Source organism: Lathamus discolor, chromosome 2 (assembly GCF_037157495.1).
Source record: "Lathamus discolor isolate bLatDis1 chromosome 2, bLatDis1.hap1, whole genome shotgun sequence".
NCBI lineage: Eukaryota > Metazoa > Chordata > Aves > Psittaciformes > Psittacidae > Lathamus > Lathamus discolor.
This window is the reverse complement of record NC_088885.1, coordinates 83,193,201-83,211,630: the sequence shown is the minus strand read 5'-3', so window position 1 is coordinate 83,211,630 and position 18,430 is coordinate 83,193,201. Positions and strand designations below refer to the sequence as shown.

General features: G+C 41.7%; 1 protein-coding gene across 1 annotated transcript in view; it reads right to left on the bottom strand.

Moving 5' to 3' along the window:
- Nucleotides 1–18,430, bottom strand: part of MYO10 (myosin X) — a 157,036-nt gene that overhangs the window by 60,988 nt on the left and 77,618 nt on the right. Inside the window, exons 4-14 of the mRNA XM_065667576.1 lie at nt 16,241–16,428; nt 9,237–9,371; nt 8,153–8,277; nt 7,242–7,255; nt 7,033–7,117; nt 6,257–6,360; nt 2,851–2,980; nt 1,729–1,847; nt 871–1,017; nt 622–722; nt 338–404 (exon numbers count right to left, since the gene is read on the bottom strand). Of these exons, the coding sequence (XP_065523648.1) occupies nt 338–404; nt 622–722; nt 871–1,017; nt 1,729–1,847; nt 2,851–2,980; nt 6,257–6,360; nt 7,033–7,117; nt 7,242–7,255; nt 8,153–8,277; nt 9,237–9,371; nt 16,241–16,428 (1,215 nt within the window). The remainder of the gene's footprint in view (nt 1–337; nt 405–621; nt 723–870; nt 1,018–1,728; nt 1,848–2,850; nt 2,981–6,256; nt 6,361–7,032; nt 7,118–7,241; nt 7,256–8,152; nt 8,278–9,236; nt 9,372–16,240; nt 16,429–18,430) is intronic.

Genomic DNA, 18,430 nt, shown 5'->3' with positions numbered 1-18,430 from the left:
CAAAACTGGCAGGCAACAAACGAATATTACCTACATCCAATGAAAAGCCATTACGGGAGTGAGACACTGCCACTCTTTCAGCCTCCTCTTTCTATTCTTTTTAATCATCTTCAAATATTGCTTTTGTATATAAACATACACTGTTAAAATCTACATACACATATTAAGCTTACAATATAATCTATAACACATGAAAATGATCTGATTAAAAGTTCACTATTTAAACATGCAAGATCACCATTCTCTTCACTTGTTCTTTGTGCTGGCAAGTGTTTTAAAGACATACTGCCACAGAATAAAATCTAGAAATAGGTACTGGTATCAAATTCTTTATTACCTTTTCAATAAGATCCAAGCATTCTCCATTGTCTGTCCAGTCAATATCCTCCCAAATAAGTCCTTCCCTAAGGAAAGCAAGAAGGGTCTTTTTATTGAGAACTATGACAGAATTATTTTGAAAATAGAAACAGGAGGAGTTGATGAACATTACATTACAGCAAAATCAGCTTGCTTTTAAAAAATACCCAGCTCCAGACATTTTCAAAGGCAGAAGCTGGGAACCTTGATTTCAAGTGAATACTGATCTTTCCAAAATTGTTCCAGATTTCATCTGTCTCTTACCTGCTGTATTCCAGTTGCTCCAAGGAAAAGATGTGCTTGTTGAAATACTCCTGAAGCTTTTCATTCGCATAGTTAATATTGAACTGCTCAAAACGGTTTACCTAAAGACACAAGAAATTTTCATAAATGCATACATTCCAAGTATTCTACATTGCAAACAAGGAAGTGGTTGAAGTCATAACATGTCAATATGTTCAATAATCAAGCTGACAAAATATGTAGAACAATACACAAACTTTTGAGACCTACCTCAAAGTTTTCAAATCCAAAGATGTCCAAAATTCCAATGGATTTGAAGTCTTCCTTGCTCCTGATTCTGCTGTTGATTTTCTTAATGACCCAAGCAAAACACTGAGAATAAAGTGCCATAGCCATAGAATCTCTGCTGTCTACTGCCTGCATTAAAGAAAGAATGCACAGGGCATCAATCAACCCTGTAACTGAGAACTTACTAGGCTCTGCTGGTCAGCATCCTTTGCAAGTAGGTTTGTACCTTTGACAGCAACTGTGTTAACAGTTACTGATCATCACGATTTTAAGATTCAACAGTGTAAGTTACAACAACTGTACATATATGTGGCTTTATAATAACATTTAAAGGCTAAACTATTCAAATATTTGGAAATAATAAACTTAAGGTGTGGATGAAGGAAAGAAAAGGACAGGAAGTAACACCTTAACTTACCCCTTTCTAGAGGTCAGCATAACACTGTGTATACCTACTTCTAATCCCCTTTTGGTAAATTACAAAATTATTTCTGCTGAAAGTTTTCAAACCCCCCCCCCCCCCCCGACACAAATGTGCATAATAAAAAATATCAGCCTACACGATTAGGGTTTGAAAACAAATGATAAGCAATCAGGCTTCCCAAGAATAACAAAAGCCAAGCTACAAGTGCTGTCCAGAATGACAAAATGGGGGTCTATAGAGATTTCTAAAGTCCAATTATACTCTTCACCCCAAAAAAAACTCTACGCCATATTTTGATAGCAACTCTGATGTATGAACTAGACCTTCTGTTCCTGATGATTTCCCTGGGCTTGAACACCAAGCCATATTATTCAATAAACTCTAAAACCATGTCAAAACTGAGATGCTATGATTACCTGTTGTATGCTAAGAGGTGTTAGGATTTCTTCTCCCCTGAGTATCATCGACCTCTGAGTCAACGCTTCAGTTAGCTGAGTAGAGTCCAAACCCAGTAGTTCAGCAGATCTACCCAGAGCTGGCAAAAGAAAAGAGACAAATACCTGTATGTCCTTCAATGTATAAGGTTATGAAACTTACTATTGTTACTATTATCACCATTTAATATGTTTCTAGAATTATGGGGATTAGAGATAAAAACACAACTAGAAACTAGGGTATGTTTTTGCTGCTCACGAATAGGCACAGTATCAGAAACATGCACAACTGATGGAATTTCATAGAATCATAGAATGGTTTGGGTTGGAAAGGACCTTAAGATCGTTTAGTTCCAACCCCTCTGTCATGGGCAGGGACACCTCACACTAAACCATGTCACCCGAGGCGAGGCTCTGTCCTACCTGGCCTTGAACACTGCCAGGGATGGAGCATTCACAGCTTCCCTGGGCAACCCATTCCAGTGCCTCATCACCCTGACAGTAAAGAGCTTCCTCCTCATATCTAACGTGAACTTCCCCTGTTTAGGTTTAAACCCATTACCCATTCCCCTATCACTATAGTCCCTGATGAAGAGTTCCTCTCCAACATCCTTGTAGGCCCTCTTCAGATATTGGAAGGCTACTCTTTATTGCTATATCTGAACAAATACTTAAAATGCTCACCAGCTGAATCCTTAGACATACCAGCACATACTTTCAGACTTACAATTGAAGTATTGAAAGCTCTAAGAAAAGATATTTTCAGTGGAGATATCAGTTAAGGAAAATACTTGAGCACTTATCTTTTATCAATTTGAGAATATTTCTGAAGAAGGAATTAGATTAAAATGGAATTTCACTACTATTAATGGAATAAATACGTGCCCAAGGTCTTCTCTAATTAGGACATAGCATTCAGCAGCTGACCAATTATCATTACCTGTTAACCCTCCCCCAAAATAACATTTTAAGGAATATTTATAGATGCTAAAAAGCAGTAAGACCCTTTCAATTTTTGCCCTTCCTATGGTCAGATATACTAGCAACAAATATAGTTTTAACAACCTCAAGAAACATGTACATTTGGATGCATAGCCTTCTTACCTGTTTTAAAGGACACCTGTGCCCCACCAGCAGTGATGAACTCAACATTTCCTAGATGCAAAATGCCAGCCAACAGCCTCAAAACTTCTCGCACTTCCTCCTTGCTGAACTCCATCACTTCCATTGCAGTCTGGAATGATACGTGAGATTCTTTACTAACATGCACACTGACTCCAAAATGGGGACGAGGACAAACCCATCAACTGTACTGTCAGGCCTTAGAAAAGCAAATCAGGACTGGCAGAGGGCTGGCAAGAGTGAATTCCTTTGCCTTCATCTCAAATTGAATGCACTGTCATACACGGCAGGGACATCTCTGTACATGCTAAATATCACCCTGGTTTTAAGACATCTCCTTCTGATGCTGTAAGGATGCTGTCATTTGCTTTCAAATTCTTCATTAAAATTGCATAAATATTGGAACGCCCTACTGAGTCGTGCATCAGACACAATTTCACTCATTTCCATTAGTAACTGATAACTAAACACACATCTTACCAGAGCAGTCTGACATCTTACAGCAAAATTGAGCAAGAAGAAGAGATCTATATAAAATGTGTGGAATTTATGAATAACCAATACGGCAATGATCAAGGCTCAACTGCATAAATGAGGAGAACAGCAACTCTCAATCTAAAGAAATATTAAAACAAAACAAGGAACATACACTTTTCTCTGACACAGAACGTGTAATTGTTATGCCTCTTGAAATTACCAGATTTTCCAAATTTGTGCCTGATATGAGCCTGTCTGAGTGCAGATCACAGTTTTATACACTTAACAGTGTATACCATGTATCACTGTATATCATGACCATCATGATATGGTCACTGCAGGTGTCATGACAGAGGAGAGGTGCCATGCTTGACCTTGTGCTCACCAACAGGGAAGGGCTTGTTGAGAATGTGGTACTACAGGGAAGCCTTGGATGCAGCGATCATAAGATGGTCGAATTTGAGATCCCCAGGACAGTGAGAAGAGCGTGCAGCAAGCTCACTGCCCGGGACTTCAAGAGAGCAGACTTTGGCCTCTTCAGGAGCCTGCTTAGTAAGGTTCCATGGGATGTAGCCCTGGAGGGCAGGGGGGCCCAAGACTGTTGGTTTATATTCAAGGATCACCTGCTGCAAGCTCAGGAGTGCTGCATCCCAACTAGAAGGAAGTGCAGCAGGAGGGCCAGGAGACCTCCTTGGATGGATAAGGAGCTGCTGAGGAAAATTCAAAGCAAAAAGAGGCTTATATAAAATGGAAGCAAGGACAGGCGGCCTGGGTAGAGTACAGGGATGTTGTCCAGGAAGCTAGGGACCAGGTTAGGAAGGCTAAGGCCCAGTTAGAATTAAACACAGCCAGGGATGTTAAGGACAACAGGAAGGGATTCTACAGTTACGGGGGTGCTGGTCGATGAGAAAATGAACATGAGGCGGCAGTGTGCGCTCGCAGCCCAGAAAGACAACCGTATCCTGGGCTGCATCAAAAGGAGCGTGACCAGCAGGTCGAAGGAGGTGATCCTGCCCCTCTACTCTGCTCTTGTGAGACCTCACCTGGAGTATTGTGTGCAGTTCTGGTGTCCTCAACATAAAAAGGACATGGAACTGCTGGAACAAGTCCAGAGGAGGGCCACGAGAATGATCAGGGGACTGGAGCACCTCCCATATGAAGACAGGCTGAGGAAGTTGGGGCTGTTCAGCCTGGAGAAGAGAAGGCTGCGTGGAGACCTCATAGCAGCCTTCCAGTATCTGAAGGGGGCCTATAGGGATGCTGGGGAGGGACTCTTTGTCAGGGACTGTAGTGACAGGACAAGGGGTAATGGGTTAAAACTTAAACAGGGGAAGTTTAGATTGGATATAAGGAGGAAATTCTTTCCTGTTAGGGTGGTGAGACACTGGAATCGGTTGCCCAGGGAGGTTGTGAGCGCTCCATCCCTGGCAGTGTTCAAGGCCAGGTTGGATGAAGCCTTGTGTTGGAAGGTTTAGTGAGAAGTGTCCCAGTCCATGGCAGGGGGGTTGGAACTAGATGATCTTGAGGTCCCTTCCAACCCTAACCATTCTATGATTCTATGACACATGACACATTTTACCTTTCATAAATCATCAATTACAAATGGAAAAGCCTCAGCCTCATCCTACTATTAAAAGCATAGAAGAGGTAATGGCTGAAGGTTTATTTTGTACAGACCTTTCCCACCAGAGCTCTAAGAAAGTGGACAGCACTAGGAGCTCATCTCCACCCTCACCATCCAGTTCCTCCCTGTCTCCCATTAAAAAGTTTCACTTAAGTAACACTTCCAGGACAAACCACACCAAAAGCAAGCAAAGGAGAAGACTGCAATTGGAGGAGACAGGAGAGGGTGAACTCTGGGATTTCTGCCTGCCCCCTGCTCTGGGAATGCAGCCCTGCAGCCTCAGCCCCTGCTCCATGCCTGCCTACACTACCGGCAGCACACAAGCGGCACCTGCCCGGCTGATTTCATGCTCTGCCTACCCTGGGATGATTAGCACAAATTAAATGTCACAGTAATCAACTTAAGCATGTGACTACATTATAGATTAAGTTACCCACTTTTCCAGCATGTCCTTCCAGCATACTAGACTAGGGTTTTCACACTAAAAATAACTGCTGCATCCACTACACATTAATTTGCCAGCTTGACAGATAGCTAAGCAAAAATAATTTGGTGAAGGGCATAAAACCAAGTATTTTATCTGATTTTTAAAATCTAACACATATTACCTCAGTGATATAGTATGCAATTAGCAATTTTCCTAACAGTCAGTATAGACTAATTGCTGTAGCCAATTGGTGTGGGTATAAGACACAGAGCCATTCAGAAAAAGCCTCCACCAGGACCTGTTTTTTAGTCTGTGATTACATTTTCTTCAACTCTGTTGTGTAAGTTACTCCATACAACTGGGTCTCCCAGCTGCAACATAGAGAATCACACACGCACAGGTGCTTCGCTCCCCATGTGCTGCACTGTACATGGGGAACCTGTAGATGCTCCCCATCTGTAGATGAGCTATAATTTGGGTAAAGCTTTAGGATGGAAAAACAGTGGAAGCAGACATAGCTGTAATATAAAACAACGCAGGGAAGGGAAAAGGCAAGCAAATGCCTTACTGTCTTCCCAACTGCTATTCTTTTAATTCCAAAATGTAACCCTTTCACTAAATTACAGCACACTTTGAAATGGTAGATGAAAAATCAAATACTGGAGGGAAGGTAAAGACATGCTCAAAATGACAGTGAAGTATTATGATAAAATGCAAGTCCCTGTAAAATTAGTGCCTTGGTGAGAGAGCTGCATGTCCAGGTAAGCATGAGAAGGCTTTGTTCCCTGCTCTGCCAGTGGGCCCCAGGCACCTGAACTTCCAGCATTTTTAAAGCATAAAGAACTACGGAAACAACTCACAATGACTTCCTTGAAAGAATCTTTGTCACTGATTGTCTTATCCGCTATACATCCAGACTGATTCAGGTAGTGGTAGTTCTCCGGTACAGATAAGTAAAAAGCATCTAATCACGGGAGAAAAGAGGATGAGTAATAAAAATCCCAAAACAAAAGCACCCCACAAATCACTATGTCAGAGTTAAACAGATCACAATTCATATGGTCAGTAATTACAATGATGTGAAAACCAATGTTTTATATTAAAAACAGATTTGAGTTTTTATTTTGCTGGTTTTTGCTTTATTTATCTGCACATTAGAGGCAACTCTATACTTTTTAGCATGCAAAGACAGCAGGCCCAAAGGGAGATGGCGAGACAGCTTTAGGCAATTTTGCACATATACAAATGTCATTTCTTTTGCTCAGTGGATTTATTCTTTATGAGAGAGGATTAGGGGAACCAGAATTATTTCTCTCTGTTGCTGTGGAGTTATTTAGTACCAGCAAAAATATTCAGCTTGAACAGAATGAGGCATGTTTGTCCCCAGGTAATTTTCCCAGGGTTACAGCAGGAGCTGGGAGAAAAATTACCAGCAGCTCAGTGACAATCTTCAACTAAGCAGGCTGCTTTATCCAGCTGAGCTCAAGTTCACACTCACTGAATCCCAGCTGAATAAATAACCTATTTCTCTGCTTGGGTTAGTAGGTTTCTGCAGTTAAATTCTCCACTACTGTCACCATGGCTGACCACTAGCAGGAAGCCACTGCAGTTGTATGCCTTGTGCTTTGCCACTCACCTTTCTCTCTCTCTTCTATCCCTGCCAGCAGAGCATAGAATATATGATAATTTCTTTCCCCAGGGTTTTGTCTTACTACACGATTCTGTCAAAGTAAAAAATAGTTTCCATTTAAGCAATATTTTTTAAGAATATTTTTTTATATACAATTTCAAAGAGAAATATTAAATCAAACAAAATTGACTGAGAAAAAGCCAACATCAACCTACTTTTTCCAATAAATCTATAGGCAGGAAGAAAAAACTTCAGTCAAGGAATAAAGTAAAAAGCAATTAATGCATGAGCTATTTATAATGTTTCTTCTTTCATCTGAGGCAACAGAAGAGCACCATGGCCTTTTCTTAGCCTACTGCTATAACAAAATGAATAAAGTAGCAACAACAATGATATTGGAGCAGTTCTAATACCAGTATGTTTCTACACCTCCTGCTCTTCCATCCCATCAAAACTGGACTTGTCGTGCTCTGAATTTTAAACGTCTGCTTTCCTTTCCTTTTTCATTTCCCCAAAGCTTGGAAACAGCTTTAAGGATGAAATTTGTCCCACTGCGAAAGCAGCTTATGTTCAAAACACTAGGTAGGATACCCTGGGTATATTCCTCATCTCTACACCTCTGCTGCTCTGGTGGAGCTGGCTTAGAGTGCAATTTTGCCAAATGCAGGATAAATCCAAGGATTTAACCCACCCAGGCTCATACTCCAGAAATTCAGCAGCTCTGCTACTTCAAGTGCTTTCCCAGAAAAGTTAGAAGTTTATCTTTGGATATAATAAATGAAGGAAACAGATGATAACCAAAATTATCCCCAAGAATTCAAGCTGTTTTAGCTCACTAGGTAGGAACATGTACGAGCCATGCCAGCACTAGCAATACAAGATCCTCATCCTCTGAGAGCATATACACCTCACCCCACCACAAATGGACATGTATTTGTGTGCACAAGCACATGCATAATTTGGTGTTACTGCTTCCCTTTCCCAGCTACATCAGTTCTATTTAATTGTGTACATTTCTGAACAGGTTGAAAGGACAGACAAGGACAAGGCACTTCTGTAGCAAGCCCTCCACAGAGGTAGAAGGGGGGAGCCTGCAAGCAGGGGTAAAATCACCAAATGAGGATACAGTCTATAATTCTTCCTCCCTGAATGTTTCCTTTTTGACAGATGTTCAGCTGAATGAACTTCCCAAAGCGGCTTGAGTTGTTGTTGTAAACAGTTTTCGCATTGCCAAAAGCCTCCATAATTGGGCTGTGAAAATACAGAACAAGAGCATTAATGTGTGACCAGCATGCCAATGGCTTCTCATGGGACCGCTGAAACAAACAGCACTCTGAACAGCTCACTTCTGACACCCTCTTCAGCCTACATCCTCAGTATTACCCTCAATCATTAACAATAGGCATCCCAATTTTCTATGAAAAGATGCAAGTATTCAAGCAACAGGAGGATTAATGGTACTAAACTGCTCTGCAGCTTACTCTGTAGCTGCTCAAAAGATGCACACGATTCTCACTGCAATACCCAAATTATAAGACATCTCAGCACATGCAAGTTGCTAGACAGATGTAGGGAAAATAGTCCTTGTCCTAAGGCAACTGAAAAAGAAATAATTATCAACATACAGCAGGTAAAGCAGAGATGAAGCACGATAAACAGAAGTAATAGCATCTCAAATTGTCTTTCCTTTTTAACAGTTTAGAATCATGTGTTACTTCATTTGAACAGAGAGATGGTTTTTTTTTCTGCTTGCATAGAGTGTGTCCAATTTATCTGATGTATTTGCTCATCTGTCTTATCAGTTCTCCTTATCCTCCCTTCCCTCGGCATGCTTTTATCATGTGCACACTTCATACGTGCTGTATCTTGTTCTAGCTTATCCTCAGGTTATACAAACCAAACCAATGGCTTCTCCCTCCCACCACCCATTTCCCTCACTCTGATTATCTGAATTCAGTCCCCCCAAAAATGAAAGCCACAACTAAAGCTCTGTCCATTTCAAAACTGCTTCTTTTTGCCTCATTAAAATAGACCATTTTGCTCACAACTCTAGAGCAGCCAGGTAGTTCTGCTTAATACAGAATTCCCTCCTTTCTAATATTACTGTTCAGTAAACATGCCCCCATCTTTAATTACACTGCAAGCTCTTATTTCAATAACAAGGCTTACATCTTCTGGAAAAAAAGCCTGTGTATTAAAGGACCTAGTACCTGCTCTCAAGAATAGCTTGCTCCACGCAAGAGGTCTTCTCTTTGCAGGAGAGCTCCAGCGAATGTTGGCTCATCGCAGACAAGAACTTGAGAATCAGCTTAGTGCTTTCCGTCTTACCAGCACCACTTTCACCACTGAAAGAAGAGGAGGGAAGAGTTTGCACAGTTCCAGCTGCCAGTGGAAAAGCCCTCTGTCTGGCCAGGCCTCCCAACCATAAATTACTGGAGGTTAGGAAGACTGAGGTGATTAGAAATTATGCCCAAACAGCAGCAGAATACCCCTTTAAGCTTGCTGAATATGACATTCAACAGAAAAATCGAGCTATCTTCAGACATCATGCCACTGTTCAGACAGCATTTCAAGGCACTGATTACATAAGGATGAACAACACCTATGAGGCAACGAAGAGCGTTCTGAACACAACAGCTATCAAACAGTTCTCACCAACATGGAAAAACAAAGTTAGAACAAAGGCATGGCAATGGCTGGGGAAAAAGTCCAGAATATGAATTAAGCTTGAAAAGTTCGGTATTGCGTTGCAGCAATATAACTAAGGAGAGAGCCCTGTTGTGAGAATGAGGAGGTTAGAGACACCAATGCATATTATAACACACAAAGGCTACTAGTATAATTAATACTGATATTCTCAGTGAGCTACATATTCTTTAAGCAAACTTTTTAAATGCCCAACCAAATAAACCAGATTCACAGCAGTTCAAAATACACACTTTTCACCTCTCAACACCATAAGGGATGTAAAACCGTTATTCTTCATCCACAGCAGAACAAAGCTATTTGATGGTGCTAGATTGAGACTTTAAAAATTGTTAGTTTTTAGGAAGTTAGATTAGTTAGCAAGCAATCATGCTGATGTAAACAGAAAGCAACATATTTCTCTTCAAAACCAACACTCTAAAAAAGGGAAGGTATAAATCTGTCTCATTTCTTCTATATCATTCCCCTTCAATTACATAGCATTGTAATTAAAAATACACTGTGAGACATTAAGAAACAGAAGTTACAGTTGAAAGTTTGTCTAGTGTGCTTACTTTTCATCTGAAGTCATGGCATTCTATCATAAGATGCAGCCTAATTCCTAGTTTTTATATTTCCTAATTAAGCTGTACCTAATTCAAGTTTATTCCAGTTTACAGATCTCATCATGAGATTTTGATCTCATCCTACTCTTTCCATTGTAGCAAGTGGGTGTTTTGTCACTGACTTTGATGGATCACAATTGGGCACATGGAGCAAGCTGTTTATTTGACAGTCTTCTGTTGTGCCACTGCTGAGTGATTTTAGGTTATGGCAAAGTATAATGATGATTTCTGGATCAAAAACAGCAAAGAAGAGGGGGACAGCCCAAGAAAGCAGCCTGACATTTTTCTGCAAATGACTGCTAACAATTACAAAAATAATCAGAGAAAAGGCATTCAGAAAGTTATGAGACACAGTTTTGTCGCTGAAATTTAAGTGTTTCCCAAGAAGAACTATAGAGTCTTTGAAATACTTCATAAAACTTCATACAGGATATGATACCTGCTGATATGGCCCAGCAAGTACGATGCGTCCATCATAGTTACACCATTTCAAACAAATTCGGTAGTATTTTTACTTTAGTTTTACTGATGTCTGCCTTTTTTATTTATTTATCCCCTTTCTCTTTGCAGATCCTCACTCACTATGTTCCTGTGCCAACAAAGGAAATAATTAATATTGCCTGTATTTAATATCCACCCCTTGTACAAAGCATTTCTACTGCAAGCATTGAAAGAGCTTCACAGACCCTCGCAAAAAATCATCAAGTGATACGTACTTATTCCTGCCTAAATTCTCACCCTCTGAGCAGTGTATAGCTCAACAGCAGCAATATGGGTAACCAAGGACAACACCAGCTCTTTCACTGACACCATCCTTCCTCTCCTCCCACCCTCTTGTCCCATGCTCTGGAGCATCTGTAGTTCTATGGAAGCTGAAAGTTACCCCACTGTAATTGAGAGCAATTCTACAACTGAGATATCCAAAGATAATGGAAAAGTATTTCCTGTGCCTATCTCTTGTACAGTTGGTATTATGCACAATTATACACTCTTGATTTTTTCGTAGAATATGAGAGGCCCAGAACTGGGTCAGGCCAAAGATCTACCTGACCACTGTCATATCTCTGACAGTCACCAAATGGAGATACCCAAGGAAGACATATGATACTTTCTTTCAAATTCCAGCTATTTGCTGTTCAGAGGGTTCCTGATATAAACCTAGTTTCTACGTGTCTTTTAACCCTCAGCGGATTTATCATCCATGAATTTCTAACCATACTCCCTTAAAAAGCATATTATCATGTCTTCTTCTTTCAGATCTGCCTCCCATTAACACCATTTGATCCCCGTTAGATCTCATATTGGAAGGAGAAACCAATAACTTATCACAGCACTCTCTCTACTGTCCGTGATTCCATGGATAGCCCCCCCAATTCAGGTTGCCTGTTTCCATTAGCCATTCCCACAAACATAGCCATACTATACTTCTGATCACTCCTCTGAATAACCTCAACGTCCTTCTGAATATAAAGCAAGGGGGGAAAAAGCTTGTGCAAAATACTCAAGGCATGAGCAACAGATGCATTTACCCAATGTCCTCTATTCATTTACTAGTAACTGCTCTATTCAGTTTTACAATAACTACTGAGCATGGGTTTCTGGAGCTCTCTGGCATGACAGTAAGATATCACCCCTGAATGCTGTTGTTCAGCTTGGGGACCATAATTTTATGTGTGTCAAGTTGGCTCTGCATTTTTCCTTTATGAAAGGCTTTATAAAAAGCAGTTATTATCAATGCGATGAAAATCAAGAACAAGAATGCTCAACTTTAAAGGTGTTTATTTGACCTTACAGCACATATACTAACAGTAGGTAAAGTGGGATCAATCTTTCAGACTCCTTAGAAAGCCTACACCTACAAGAAGTTGCCAAGGCTAGTAAAAGGGTGATTTTTTTAGCTCACAGCCAACATTTCCAGCAACCTTTCCACCCCATGAGTTCAAGTGTCAGCTCATTCTACATCACTACATTCAATATTGTGAATATATTAAGTGTGACAGCAACCCACAAGGCCCCCACTTAGGAGATCTCTAGACTTTCTCCATGACTTGTTCTATGCAGGGCATCTCGCTAAGGGCACAGCAGCCTAAGCTCCAGACTGCCGCAGTGGAAAAGGGGTCACTGAGAGAGACTCCTCATTCTGAAGGCCATAACCCGAGTGAGGCAGCATCAGCACCACTCTAAATCACTTCTCAGCTCTGTCTGCTAGCTTTAAAACCACAAAGACAAATACACACAGACAAAATAGGCCCCTTCAGCAAATACAGTTCAGAGGCACATGTGAATTTTGGTGTGTCAGTCTCTTACGAATGTCTTCCCATCACAAGTCTGGGTCTCACCCAAACACTGGTTTTATTCACATTGATTTTCAAGCTGAACGACAAAAACAAAAATGTCAGGCCATCATATGAGAACAGAGAGAACAAACTGCTGTCAGACTGATTTTACACTCACAGCACTGACTTGAATGTCATTCAGGGTGACTGTTGCTGCTCCTTCAACTGCTTTATACTTCTTTTCAAGTGCATTCAGGTAATATTAACTGCCTCTGTCTCAGAGAAGAGCATGTGTTTGCTTGTGCACAGACTAGACCACTTTAAATAAAGTAGCAACAAGAAAAAAAAAAAACAAACCTCCCCTAAAGATATTTTCCTATTCTTACAATAAAGGAGTAGAGGTTTGAACTTGGGCCTGACTTATGAACATCAGATAGATAATTGTGGGGGAATTTGATCCCTTCCCTGCATCAGGACAAGCAGTTTGGCTATTCCTTGAGTAAGATGGACTCCCTTCATGCTCCTGCTGAGGCACCCAGCTGAAAAATCAGAAGATGTTAATATTATTTCTTTTTAACATGTCTGTTGTAGCATTAAATTTAACTTGCTGGGCTTCCTCCCTGACCCCCCCCATTTTAAATTAAACTGGACCCTGTGGTAAGGTTCAGATGAACACGAAGCTGAGCATTCACTGATGTAGATGTTCTTGGCTACATGAAAACAGATAAACAGCCAGATAAAGGATTTTTAGCCTGGGAGAGCAAAAATCCCATTTCACAATTCTGTAAAAATGCTAATGCAGAGCTTGTGCACAGCTTCTTCAGTATGACATTTTGTTGACATTTTAGGCTGCTAACTCTTTTTTTTTTTTTTTGGCAGCATTTTCATGAATTAAAATAAGCCCGTGTAACACAAACTGATAAATAAACATCTTTGGATGACTCCATTTAATATCATCTCCTCTGTATTTCATTCGCCTTTACCTCTGATCTGGGTGGTTATACTGGAAAAATGGTCTTGCATTTATATTATACATTGAGTCGATACCGATGACAGCTTTTTATTCAGGTTCTTACGTTAACCTTCACATCTTTCCCCACCCAGACAAATATCCCAAGCATTTCAAAACAACAAGCTTTTTCACAGGTTTTTGTGCTTTGCAATGCCTTAAGAAAGCAGTTCCAAAGCAGAGCTGAGCTAATTCTGGACGCCAGCAGAGGGCACTTCAAGTCCAGAGGATCAGCAGGAAGCCTTCAGCACCTCACCTCATGGGTGCCACTGGGATTTTAAGATCCAAAAGTTAAGAGGAGATGAAACTGCATTTCAGAGCATGAAGCCTACACGACCAATTCACTCATTTTAAATGGATGTAACTGTTAACTATGTTTTCATGATACAACAGATTTTCCTTTATATCATCTCTTACGTTAAATACAAGACCGGAATATTTGCCTGAATTCAGACACTGCAGAGCTCCACTTTACCATTTTTATCAAATACCAGTTGCAACGAAGAAAGCCTGGCAGTGACTTGTTGCAAAATCTAACTCTAAACCAGTAAAAGATGAAGCAGGAACAACCAGAATGCTGAATTTGATAAGCACACTGTAATACCTCCATTTCTGATGCCCCAAACTAAGTATATGATCACAGGCACTTTCCTCAACCTCATAAGGGCCACTGAAAACTTTCAGTAATCTTAAAAAATCCTGCTTTGAGTCCTCCAGAAATACAGCAGATAATATTGGTTTAGAAAAGTCGATTTGACTTCTTATTTTTCTTATTTGAATTGCGTGTTCCCCCAGTTTCTGTAGAAACAAGGTACTCTCACAAGGTTGTACTGTGACCATTGTCTAAAACACTGAACTTACACAAATCATTTTTTTAAAAGGGACTGCTAATGAAGAACTTCTCCATATTCTGGCTTATCTAACCAAGTTTTACCATGGTTTACACAGCGGGGACTGCTGCAGACTCCTCCGGAGTATCAGAGATTTCTGCTTATGTCCTTTTTAGGACACAACCTGCTTTTCTCTTGGCAGCTTGTGGTGAACTGTTAGGAAAAAGAAGACACTTGAGCCAGTACAAAATGGCAAAAATACTGGGGGCCACCTGCTAGGCACCAGAAATTACTTTGGTTCCCAGAATTTGGGTACATGGACTGTTAGCAAGAAACTACTTGGCATTAAAATGTGAAATCATGACTCCAGTCTAGCTATCTGCACATGACAAAGATCTTTGCTATCTAAAGATCTAGCTATCTGCACACTCCATCTTTTCTTGGAGTGTCACCTGGACTCAGCTTTGTATGCACAGTACTATGTATTAAGTAACAAAAAGAAGAAATACATTGAAGAAAGCTGAAAACCACAATCAGCTCTCTCTTTGTGCCGCAGCCAGGCAGAACCTGACTAGCGGTGATGGCAGGCAGTGACTGTGACCTGAGAACTTGCAGAAAGTTGGAACCAGACCTAGAGGTGTTGCATATGATCCGCATTTCTAACAACAGCTCAGGTGCTGAACTACCTGTGCCAAATCCTCCTCTTAACCAGGAAGCCTTGCAAATTGGCCTGTAATCTTAAAAGCCAATAGAAACTGTGTCCTGCAGAAGGTGCTGCTCTCACTCTGCCTCATTCCCCTCTCTACCCATGCCATGGTCCCATGGTTGTCACAAGGGCTACCCTGTGGAGGTTGTGAGACAGCCAAAATTGTGTCACTTTCTGTCTGAAGAGCATTTCACATTCAGTATGTGCTGCAAACAGGCTTAATCACAAATCATTGTGAGAGAGGAGAGTGAAGGGAAACACAAGCTCTCTCACATCAACCCCCAAACATCGCCCCCCCACTGGGAGCTCCATGGCTGGTGCCACACTGCCATTGCCACCAAGCTGCTCTTCCTGATCCTGCAGGCAAGGCTTCAGTTTCCCCGCCTGCATGCGAGCCAACGCAGCTGAGCTGGCAGGCAGGGAAAGGGAAAAGAGCTGGCTGCGTTTTCAGCTCTCCTGGAGCAAGAAGGAAGGAGGAGCTGAAAGCGGCAAAAAGCTATTGAAATGCCAACTGCTCTCAATGTACACTGGGAGCAGCAAAATCCTGAGTACCAGTGCCACAGTGGATCAAACAGGAAGCTATTTATCACCATTAAATTAAAACACAACAAGATTAAGCAAAGAAGATTAATCAGGAGGAATTAAGTGGCTGAAATGTAAAGGGTTTTCTCCTTTGCTATTCTTATTTGCTACATTTCTCAAGACTGGTAGGTTATTTGTTTTTCTCCTCTTGACACAGCATTTAGGGTCTAGTAGTAACAAGCTACTGAGCTGCACAGGGATTTTTTAACTAGTGGGGAAAGCACTTAGGGTAACATTAGATGGGTGAGTAGCAAAAAACGCACAAAAATACAATAGATTTTTTCATTAAGTGAAATTAGAAGCTGTATAAGAAAAACTAACATTTTGTTAGAGGTTCACAGGATGATACAGAGCAAGTTCAGAACTCTCTCCCAAAACTGATGGTTTAAAAACCTGCGTGCTTTTGGAGTTCTCTGTGCGGTCCAAACCTGTGATCCTAAATCACCTTGGAAGTCTCACTGGCAGGGGCAACCAAAGCAGCAGGGGCAGCTGCTATTTACCTGATGAGGATACACTGGCTGTCATGGCGCTTCCAAAGGCAGCGGTAGCACTCGTTGGCCACAGCGAAGATGTGAGGTGCGATCTCTCCCATGTGGTGCTTGCTGTATCGCTCCATGGCGGCGCAATCATACAGTCCCGGGATGCTCTTGTAAGGGTTCACAGAGGCAACTATGGAGCCAATGTAGGTCTGCAAGCACACAACCGCCACAGAGTTGTTATTACACACAGGGTGGAACAGATTAACACTCTTCTCAAATGAAAGACAACAAATACACATTTGCAACAGCCTAGCAATCCCACCTGGTTCATGAGGGAAAGCATGAAGACACCGTCTATTTGGACTTTGGTAAACATTTGACACTGTCTGCCACAGCATTCTCCAGGAGAAACTGGCTGTTCATGGCCTGGAGAGGTGTATTGTTTGCTGGGTAAAAAACTGGCTGGATGGCTGACCCCAAATAGTGGGGGCAAATGGTGTCACATCTAGTTGGTGACCAGTCACTAGCAGTGTTCCTCAAGGCTCAGTACTGGGGCCACTCTTGTTTTACATCTTTATAGATGATCTGGACAAGGGGATTGAGTGCACCCTCAGTAAATCTGCAGGCAACACCTGCAACGGCTGGACTTGATAATCTTAAAGGTCTTTTCCAACCTACATGATTGTATGATTCTATTTTTCCCTGTTTTCTTTCTTTATAAAACGCTGTTTCCACCTCTGTCACATTTTCATCATTACCCCACCTACAGCACAGAGCTTCTTGGCTGTACAAATCCCTGCCTTAACACTGCTTACAGATGCACAGCAATGACTATGAGCACTGATCTACAGCTGCTTCTGATGTGTTTGTAGGGACTTGCTGAACTTACTAAAAACCTGACAGGTATTTGTGCAAAAGTCCATATTTCTATGTAGAGTATTCAAGTCCTTCCCGGCTACTCATTTTTAAAACAGAAGTAGCAGACAACGTGGTAGACACTAGCACCATTATACGTTGTTAGGTCCTAAGAAAAGCATGTGAACTGGCAGATGCTCTCAAAACACTCAGTTTCTGCAACTTAATTTATTACTAGTTTGCTGTGCAATGGCAGCTGATTAGGCATTCATTTCTATCCTATTGCAATTAGGGAACACATCAGTTAAAACCATCCAGGTAGCAGCTTATACCCATTCCCACTGCCTTAATTCATTAGGCTGCAGTACTCTCATCAGTTGCAACAGTCTATCTGCGATGCTGTTAATTTTCTCAGTCACCCTCTATGCACGTCAACACATTTCTCAGATGAAATTGAACTGAGGTAGGAGATAACATGAAGCATGCTCTCTCCAGGATTTCCAGCACATCTGGGGCACGTGGAATTAATTGATATGTGCAGTGTTACTGCTGTGATGCTAATTTCATTTTGTCAAGCACCTTTTCTGCGGTTGCAGGCAGGAAGCTGACACCTGGCTCCAACAGCCTTGCAAAGCCTACAGCCCTGCAACACGGTTCGCGTGTACAAACAGATGCTTCAGTAGCAGTCAGCCCTCTCATGCTGACAGGAGCCAGCTGTGAAGCTGACAGCAGGACTGGGGCTCACCTCCTCAGCACCCTACCCACAGAGGGCTGGGTAAGGCGAGCAGCATCTTGCACGACACAGAAACACAGCCCCATGTGCTCCTCCTGCAGCCTCCCTCTTCTCCTGGGGGCACTCACTGAGACCAGGGCCCATCATCTTCCCCCACAATATTCCTTTCCTCTCTGCCAGTGTCTTCCACAGCATTTACATTCCACATCTACCTTACTCCCTCCTCCTCAATGCACATGCAATTATTACTGTGCATCAGCTCTGTTTTCTCACTGTTACCCTGCTGTTACATTCCCCATTAGCCACCTGTTCATCCTCCATCACACCCAGCACAAGCAGCAGCTTTGAGCTTTTGCTAAGAGGACTACGGCAGTGTCCTTGAAGTTATGACAATTTTATGAGCTGTGAGGGGAATATTCCTCCTTGCTGTAACTCAAGTACCCTTTACAGAGCTGGGAACTTTCAGTCTGCGTGTTTTACACACACACACACACACACACACACCCCCGCCATGCTGTGCAATAGCTCAGAAGGTTTCATGTAGAGGAAAGATACCATTTCAACACAAGATCGTATCACAGGACAATTAGAGCACTGAGACAACAGCTTAATTTTCTGGGATC